At 50.3% G+C, this 9,583-nt stretch overlaps 1 protein-coding gene across 8 annotated transcripts in view; it reads right to left on the bottom strand.

Moving 5' to 3' along the window:
* Nucleotides 1–9,583, bottom strand: part of Ank1 (ankyrin 1) — a 178,917-nt gene that overhangs the window by 22,328 nt on the left and 147,006 nt on the right. For all 8 annotated transcript variants that reach the window (XM_021219247.1, XM_029532290.1, XM_029532291.1 and 5 more), the window contains 4 exons: nt 9,079–9,157; nt 8,716–8,790; nt 6,646–6,777; nt 5,524–5,670 (listed from right to left, as the gene is read on the bottom strand). In XM_021219247.1, coding sequence (XP_021074906.1) covers nt 5,524–5,670; nt 6,646–6,777; nt 8,716–8,790; nt 9,079–9,157 — 433 coding nt within the window. The remainder of the gene's footprint in view (nt 1–5,523; nt 5,671–6,645; nt 6,778–8,715; nt 8,791–9,078; nt 9,158–9,583) is intronic.

Raw genomic sequence — 9,583 nt, 5'->3', positions numbered from 1 at the left:
AAGATTTATTTATTTATTATATGTAAGTACACTGTAGCTGTCTTCAGATACTCCAGAAGAGGGCGTCAGATCTTGTTACGGATGGTTATGAGCCACCGTGTAGTTGCTGGGATTTGAACTCTGGACCTTCGGAAGAGCACTCGGGTGCTCTTACCCACTGAGCCATCTCTCCAGCCCTGTCCCAACATTCTTGTCTGCTCATCTGTAGCAATCAGTCTTTTCCCCCTTATTGCTGATTCAGCTTGCCTGCTTCTGGTTTCTGGTCATCTTTGGCTGGCAGACATCATGCGTTTTACCTTTTTGGGTGCTGGCTATTTTTGTAGCTTTGCACATGTCTGGCTGCTGTTCTGTTACAGCAGTATGTCTGGGAAGCAGTCTGATCCTACTATGTTTTCCTTTCAGGGTTTCTTAGGCAGATCTTACGCATTGATCAAGTTTGGGTTGATTTTTTCCATTTCCTGAAGCATGACCCTTCTTTGACCTTAGCTAATGTCTGAATGGTCAGGCTAGCCATTGTGAACAGCTGCTCAACGGTCAGCTGAAGCTTGTAGGAGACCCTCCAAGGGACTCCAGCGTTCTGACTCTCTGTCTCCTTCTCTTCTCTTTGTTTTTGTTTATTTGTTTGTTTTTCAAGGCAGGGGTTTCTCTGTTCTGGATCTCACTCTGTAAACCAGGCTGGCCTCAGACTCACAGAGATCCTGCCTCCCAAGTACTGGGATTAAAGGTGTGTGCCACTACCGCCCGACTTCATTGTGACTCTTGTTAGATGTCTTCTTCCTTGCCTGATATCTTCTGAAGTATAGCTGCTTTGGTTTCCGGGACCTCGGCATCCTCTTAATCCCGGGAGATCACCTGGGCTTCCCTGGAATGCGGTTAGTGCTGAATCTAGTCATCCAAGGACCCCCTTCACTTGTACGCCATGGATCCACTAACTTACTTTCTGACGCCCAATGTATCACAAAGTGTTGCTTCATCGATGGCTCTCTGGCTTTGGGCAGCATCAGTGACAACAGTGGTATGTCTAATCCCCAAATCTTGGCAAGAAGTGGTATACATCATAAACACATCACCAGAGACAGCCGTTCTGTCACCCCTGGGAATCTCATCAATACCTCGGGGTGGAGGTCTCCTGCTCTTCACTAAACACTAGAGGCTCTGGGGAATCCTACGTAACTCTTCTGCCTTGAAGCTTCCATGGTGTTCATGTGAGTGGGGATTTCCTCCAAATTAGGTGTGAGTGGAGAAACACACGCATGAGAACCCCACCCACCCACTCAGACTTGGGTCTGAGGATCCCAGCAACTATAGAACTGATGTGGGCGGGCATCACTTTTAGTGTGGTGTCACGGTCAGTCGCTGTGGCCTATGCACCCTCAGTGGATTGTCTCAGGAGGCCAAGGGTAGAGAAGACGCTGAGAAGATCTACTTTAGTCCTACCTAAGTTTCAGACGTGCTAGTCTTTCTAGGACTCTTGAAGTCCTGTTCCACTTGGGTCAGCGATGCATCTTCCACTCCATAGGTCTCCTGGGAGGATCAGAGCAGTCACATACACAGACTAGAGTAAGCCAGGAGCCCGCCTTTCTTTCCCCTTCTTTCCTTCCTTCCTTTCCTCGGGGCCACAGTGACCAAGTCCTCCCTCAGTAACACGTGTGTCTGTCTGTACCACATGGTTTTGGTTTCTTGGGTTGAGCGAGAGGCGAGCGGGACTGCAGGTGGCCTTTCTCCTCATCAGGTCCTTGTTGACTGGTGGGGACTACTTCTTACCCTTGTCTGTCTCCGGGACCTGGCTCTACATCTCCTCCATGTTCTCTAGCACCATGTTGCATTGCTTTTTGAGGACTTTCCCCAGCCAGGGAACTTCTGGCTGTAGCAGCTGATGAGCACTTCGAGTTGTTTCTGACTCGGTGAGCACGGTGGACCCGTGTTAAGTTCCTCCTCCGCCCACCTTCGCAGCGCCTCTGGTGTCGCCTCATGCTTGGGTTTACTGAGGAGGTTTTAATTGCAGATCATGCCTGCTTCGGCTTCGTGAGTCCAGTGAGAGTTGAGAGGGACTCCAGGTGACCTTTCTGCTTATCAGCTCGTTGCCCTGGGTCTGTACTAACCCAAATGCTGTAACCATCCTCTTAGCTCAATATTAGTAGCCAACAAACGGTGTGGACAGGTAACCAGACAGGAGTCAGACTTCACTAGATGTATCATTAAAAGTTGATATAAACGAAGGACATTTTATTTCCAGCTAGACATACTATACCTCATCAACACAGACGGAGCTGACTGGCATGAGATGCCTGCTTTTCTTCTTTCTATATAAGGCTTTATCTATCTATCTATCTATCTATCTATCTATCTATCTATCTATCTATCTATCTATCTTTTTAGAAGCATGGGGTTATTTTTGGGTCTTGTTGTCGTTTTTCTTCTAGGCATTTTTTTCTTAGTGCTTATTCCGTAGGTCTGGGTGGTCCCCTCTTACGTAGGACAAACTAACTAGCCTTTGGGCCAGCCTTTCTCACCACAGTGCAGGCATATAGGCCGGGACAAGCTGCCAGGGGAAGATTGTTTTCAAATAAGGACCCTGCTTTCCTCCTCTTGCCCTCTCCTTTTCTGCAGGCTCTGCCCCGAGTGAGTCCCTGTTCTTCAGATAGACACAGGCAGAGGAGTGAGGCCAACCTCTCAGAAACTGAGATGACGGTGACAACCTTGATGTGTAGGTCTCGGCTGGCACGGGGACAGGCGCGATGTGGCCTCGTCAGAGGACACCCAGAGATGGTGCAGGAGGCCAGTGCCTCTCCCTCATCTTCCCATCCCCTGCATCCAGAAGGATACCAGGTGTGAGACAGTCTTCCTGGGACAGGGACGAGGCTGGGACAACCACATGTAAGCCAATCCTGATGCCTTGGAACCCAAAAGGATCGGGCCAAGGATCAATGCCCCGCCCCGCCCCCCCCACTGAGGGCAACATGCCTGCAGGGTCCAGAGATCTGTGGGGTTTTAGGTGCATGAGGCTCAGCCGGCTGCACAGAGATGCCAGAAGTACAGAAGCATCTAAACTCAACAGAGCAGGGAGACGGAGGTGGTCTTTTGCTCAGCCCACACCACACAGAACCCAGCGTTCTTCTGACACCCTTGTGGTTGGCTTCCTGGTATCCCCTAGGTCTCTGTCTTTCCTCTCCCTACCTCCTACTGTCCCAGCAACTCTGTTCCTCACTATTTGTGAGTCCACCAGACACGCCCCCTTCTGGAATGTTCTCTCCCTCTTCTTTACATTTGTCTCGTTGCCTCATTTTCTTTGTGCCTTTGTTCAAATGCAGCTGTCCTACTATGCTACTGAGTCCCCCAGCCCCCTTATTTTGGCTTATTTACTCCCATAGAACACTCTATACATCCTCACGCATATTATTCATGGGCTTTCGTCGCAGAGCATTTCACAAAGGCAGAGTTCTGATTTCTTTTCTTGTCTGAGAACTGCCTTCACTCGCCTCCTAGAATGGCACCTAACATGTAGCTGATTCTTGAAAACTATTAGCCAAATGGGTCAGCCCACTGCAGCAGAGCCCTATCGTCAGACACAGAACACACAGAGACTTGGTCCCATTCATGGACTTGGTCCTGCTGAGGTGTTAACACTTTTCTGGTCTGCATGGAGTCAAGAGTCCTTCAGACCCAAGAAACTCTACGAGTGTGACGGTCCCATGAATGTTAAGTTAATTTAAGGCATAATCAGTGGATTTAACTTGACTGACATAGCATGGGCAATATCAAGAAGCACACACCAAAGATCCAGTGTTTAGTCGCATTTCCTAAAGCTTACAGATGTTCTCAGCTGCCCTTTGTCCTTCTGTGAAGGGGGAGCTGGCCTACATAAGGGCTCCCCATAGGGTTCCAACCAGGTTCCTAGAGGACAGCTACAATCCCCATAGCTGTGGATCACTGCTCTGGAACCCTCTGGATCTGAAGAGTGGGTGGAGCTTACGCAGCATCAGCAGCCGCCACAAGGCAACGCAGACAACACGCCATGCACACGCAACGAATGCCCATGGAGACAGCCATGAGGGGGTGGGGGTGGGGCCGGGGGGTAGCTAGGAGTCCTCTGTGACATGCACTTGTGAAATCTGACAGTTCTGTACACTGGGCCAGGTGGAGACAGTGGAGAACAGGAAGTACAAGAGAATGAGTAGTCAGGATGAGGTCAGAGGGCAGAAAGAAAGGAGACGGGACATGATCGATAGATGAGCCCCACACCCAATGGGGCTAGACAGCACGTTTCAGGAGACGCAGGACGTGAGAGAGAGTAGGGGAGGTTTAGCATGCATAGGCCCCACCTGGCAGAAGGAAGCCCTGTATCCAGCCTAGTCTAGAACTCACCTGCCCCTGATACTCCCTGCTCCCCGGTGGTATCACAAGCTACGACTCTTGTGACCCTTGTGTCCCACAGGTACACAGCCAGGGACAGCCTTTACAACTAGCAGCTTGGGGAGCGTCACTGTCATCACATAGCTGTCCACAGGGAGGTATGGGACACCAGCAGCCATCTTGTCCCGCAGTTGACAAGATTTTTTCAAAGTTAGGAAGCAGCTTGGAATCTAGCCCAATTTCTAAAGGTGAGGAGATGTCTCTGCTCTATGAGGGCCAGAAGGCGGGAAGGGCCTAATACCCAGGCTTCTGCACCTCCACACTGGGCTGAGTGGAAATGGGGTCCCCCTCACGTCCACCGGCCGAAGCGAGGGTAGACAAAGGCAAAGGCCGTGGGACCTCCAGGCTCCGCTTCTTCATGGCAGTGGCTGCTTATATTGCTGCTTTGTGAAGCGTGCAGGCCTTAGACACAGCTCAGTGGCCACAGCCAGGGCCTCCTGGGCTTTATCTCTTTGGGCTGGGTCACACTGGGGCTCCCTGCCATGCTGAACCATACTAAAGAGCACAGGGGAACAGATGAGATGAGGGGTAAGGGAGAGAGTGACAGGGAAGAGAGACTGGGCTCAAGGAAAGACACCCTTAGTCCTGAGGGTTCACAGTGGGATTCTGAATACCATCAGCTGACTCCCATTAGACCTTGGGCCAGAGCCTCCACGCCCCTTGCTTCCCACTCACTGAATATTCTGCCGACAGGGACAGGAACACTGACAGGACCTGTGTCTTGTGAAGAGTGAAACAGAAAGCTGGGAGAATCTAGGGCAAGGGCCTAGACAACTTCTTCCAAGACTCAAACTTTTTCTCGCCACACCAGGCCCTTCTGGGACCTTGGTTCCAGGGGCTGGTGGTAAGGGCCTAGGAACTGTTCCACATGTGGGCACAGAGGCAGGAGGATGCCCACCTGCACAGATGAGTGTCTCCTGTCTCTCTCACTTGCCTCTGCTCTCCTTGGTAGGAGGGGTTCATCACTGACTAAACAACCCTCCCATTATCAGGAGGGAGAGATGGTGTGGGGGTCGGGGGATGAAGTGCCATGGGAAGGGACCGTTAGTGCTGACACCTGGAAGGTGGGGGCCCCAGCTCAGCCTTGGCCTGATGTCACAGGACACTCACCATTCACCTGGGAGGGTGACAATGAGTACTCCCGGTCCCCATGTCTCCGCTCTGGCTTGAGGTTTCTGCTCTGCCTGCCGGAGCCCTCCAACATGTTAACAATCTCACTCCTGTCGATGTTCCGCAGGGCTGTGTACAGATTCTCCACTGTGGAGAGAAGAAAGGAAGCTCTTGAGTAAATCCAGATGAAATTAGAGCAGCCAGGAATGCTGCGTTAGCCCGACAGATGGGGGGGGGGAATGCTGTGTTAGCCCGACAGATGGGCGGGGAGGGGCAGGAGGAAGTCTGGGAAAGAGAAGTAGTTCTCCTTTTCGGATAAATTATCTTTTCATACAACAGGTCTTAGTCCAACCCTACCAGCGGCTATTGGTAGCTTGTTTTATTTTGTTTGTCTGCTTGTTTTGCTTCTTTTGATGCTGGGGATGAGGTCCATGGTCTTGTGCATGCTAGACAAGTGTGCAGGCTCTGCTGAGCACAAACTAGATGTTCCGTGGCTGATGTGAAGCAAAGGTAGGGTGTGTGTGTGAGTGTGTGAGTGTGTGTGTGTGTGTATGTGTGAGTGTGTGTGTGTGTGTGTGTGTGTGTTAGCTATAAGAGTAACAAGAAAACAAGGTGAAAGACTGTCCTTTTGAAGTCCTGGCCTAAGATGTAAGATGCAGTTGGAAGCACCCAGCTCCTGCACAGGGCAGTCTTTTGAGGAGATGCTGCAAGGAGAGTGAGACAAGACTTCCCCCAGGCAGGATCAGGGTGTGTCTAAGAGGATGAGAGTGGAAGCCGACTAGGTCAGGCCCTCCCCTCTGCTCCGACACCACACAGCCCTCACTCATTCAATAGGAATGCTGTGAAAACAATAGTCTTACATCCTATAGCATATTCTTCTCAGAGGCACTGGGCAATTTTCACCTCACTGAGAACAAAGGGGGATGAATGTTGAGGGCTAGAGCTACTGGCAATGCTCTCTGGTAGGGTTGCCTAGGGGACCTCAAGACTGTGAGAGGTGAGAGGAGAGGCAGATAGAGAGAAAGCCCAAGGTCAGCCAAGGTCGGCCACCGAATGACTTCTGAAAGGACCCTGGTGAGGCGCAGGTCTATCTAGCAAGAGAGTTGGCTAAGTGGTACTGACTCTTTGCATTTTCGCCTTCGCGGTCCACCCAGAGGGTCAGCAAGGCTGTACTCTGATCCAACAAGGAGTTAGGGTTTTCTACTCGGATCCGGTTGATGTCCTCCACGCTGAACTGCAGCTCCCGGGCCAGCTCTGTAGGCAAAGAACCAAGAGCCAGTATGAGCGCTGAGTTTATAATGGTCGCCATTAAGTCCGGGGTTCTTTCCCACCAGGAAAGATTTGGTGCTGAGTATCCACCTCCCTGTCCTCCCTGTGATGGAGGTAGGGAAGCAAAAAAAAAAAAAACGAGGGCCTGGATGAATAAACACGGCCAGGCTCTTTCTTCTTTCATGACTTTACCCAGGAGGCAATGGGAACAAGCCAGCGTCTTCACCACAAAGGGCAAGGGAGTTCCCAGCCTGTGGGCGAGCTATAGATCCAGTTCCCTGAAGCACTGCCTTGCACAGGTGGCCCCTGGCTGTCCTCCAAGAGCTGGAGGATAGAAAGCTAACCCTGCGGTCATGAGAGCACCTCCCCGTCATTCTTATTGTGACTGCTCATGAGTGTTTAGAAGGTGAATATCTATCTATCTATCTATCTATCTATCTATCTATCTATCTATCTATCTATCTATCTATCTATCTATCTCAGAGTACTTAAGTATGAAGAGCGTAAAGGTGATTTCAAGTCAGAGCATGCCTATCTCTCTCTCTCTCTCTCTCTCTCTCTCTCTCTCTCTCTCTCTCTCTCTCTCTCACACACACACAAACAAACTGTCTGTCACACACACACACACACACACACACACACACGCACACACACACACACACACCAAGCAGGAAATAGAACTAGCCTAACAGGCCTAAGGAATGGACAGTTCCCTAATTCTGAATTCCTGCTCCAGGCTTTGTAGCAAGTTCCCCTGCCGTGGTGTTTGAGTTGTCTAACACACTACACTGCCACGCAGGCCAAGTGCGTGCAGGGTGATCTTCCACATAAACATGACAACAACGAGCGGCAAGAATGCGGCAGTTTGCAGGGTCCGAGGTTGCATCAAAATGTGAAGCGTTTTTTGTTTTTTTGGTTTTTTTTCTGCCTCTCTTTAAATCATGTCTGCCCTGCTGTAGCCAGGAAGTATCGTAGTCTCAGCTATGGCCAGAGATAAGACGTTAAACATCTGGAGACCTTGCCTTTTCCCCCTCTTTTCCCACAGCTGCCTCTGATAGGCAATGTGTGGCTCTGGGAAGTCAGGGGGCACAGTCCACTGTGTGTTTATGTTTGTTTGATTCTTTGTGTTCTGTTACCGGCTAACTACCAACTTGCTTTATTAAGCTGGGTCTTCACATTCCCACTGATAATACAAGGCAAACTAAGACACCCAAAGGCAGCTGTCACATCAAGGGTTACTGCTGTTAGATATAAAAATCTGTTTATTTTTCCAAGGTGTCCCAAACTAGGTTAGGTCCAGCTCAGCTACAAATGAACAGAGAACCCTGGATCCCTGCTAATGCCCGCTGCTCTAACTATTCACTGACACTCAAACCAGAAGTTGGGAGTATAAACCTGGTGTCAGCCGAAGCTTTCCTGCAAGGCCACGCACCCAATGGGCTTTGAAATGAACAGAATTTAACGAAGAGATGAACCCAGACACAGTTTTTGTTGAGAAAAAGTCAAAACATACACAGCAATGGGAAAGATATAACCCAGATGGTATGTAAGATTGCTCCCTCCAGATTATTAACTCAGGGGTTAGCATTTATAAATTCTTCTCTGCATTCAACCAGTCCCCCTGACAGCCTGGGCCGAGGCTCAGCTTGGCAAGGTAGTAAAATAAACAGCTGTTTCCCCCTGAGTCTCCAGTCTGCTTGTTATAAAGTAAGGACAAATTGTTTCTCACAGTGTTTTCAGGGAACCAGACAAACATGGAGGGAGCTCATTGCTCTCCACTGGGACTCAATGCATTGCTTATAAAATGGGCTTTCACAGACTAGATACACAGTGGATGGTGATGGAGGGTTGGAAGCACTTGACTATGGGCCACCCAGGAAGGAAGGCCATGGGGTTAGGTAGGCACAGGGCTTTTTTGCTCACCTGCCCAGCTTAGGCCGAGGTGCTCCCTGATGACAGCCATCTTCATTTCGGCACGGTCTGTGTCACTGGTAAAACCTGGAGAGATGCATTGGGTTGCAGTTAGCAGCCCAGGCCGGGCACAGCATGGGTAAGGTTGATGTGCAGCCCTTACAGAAGGATGCTCAGGTTACCCAGGGGCCCCCAGAGCACTGTCAGGTAGAGACCTAAAGGAAGGGCTTTGCCTGCTGCAGACAAAATAAGATGAACTGGCACCAGGACAGAGTCCTTGGCAAGGAAATCATTGACAGATTCCCCTTATGGGGACACAATGGCGTTCTTATAGGAACAAGCATGTCGAGGTGCTAGGCAAGGGGTGGGTCCTACCCAGCCGTGACTCGCTGAGAATGCTGTATCGAAGGGTCAGGGGAGTCAGGGTCCTTCTCCTGTCTTCTGCTCCACTGCCCTGTAGAAGACAAAGAAGGGGTGCAATGGGTTTTGGGGTGCAAAAACCCACTGCACTCCCTCTTAGAGAAGCTGATGCAAGCTCTCATATTGTAGGGAGGGGACACAGTAGTCTGTGGCCTGATAGATAAGAACTGTGGGAAGAGGAGGGGATGGGAGGTTGGTGATGCCGTCTCCTAGGAGTCAGGTAGGGACCATTATGAATTCTGTCTCCTTGGTTGAGGAGATTTGAGATGTAGGGGGTAACTTGCACAAGGTCACCCAGTAGAGACAGGTCTTGAATTTAAACTCAGTTTTCCTTTTTAGGTTCTCTTCTGTTCAGTGGCTCACTTCTGACACTGCCCTGTGGCTTAACTCTAGGGCCTATCTGTTCTAGGCACGGGACATTCCATTTGAGAGAGCAGTAGGCTCACCCTTAACCCCCAGA

This window comes from Mus pahari, chromosome 19 (genome assembly GCF_900095145.1).
Source record: "Mus pahari chromosome 19, PAHARI_EIJ_v1.1, whole genome shotgun sequence".
Classification (NCBI taxonomy): Eukaryota; Metazoa; Chordata; class Mammalia; order Rodentia; family Muridae; genus Mus; species Mus pahari.
The sequence above is the reverse complement of the archived record's forward strand: the minus strand, read 5'-3'. Positions and strand labels throughout refer to the sequence as shown.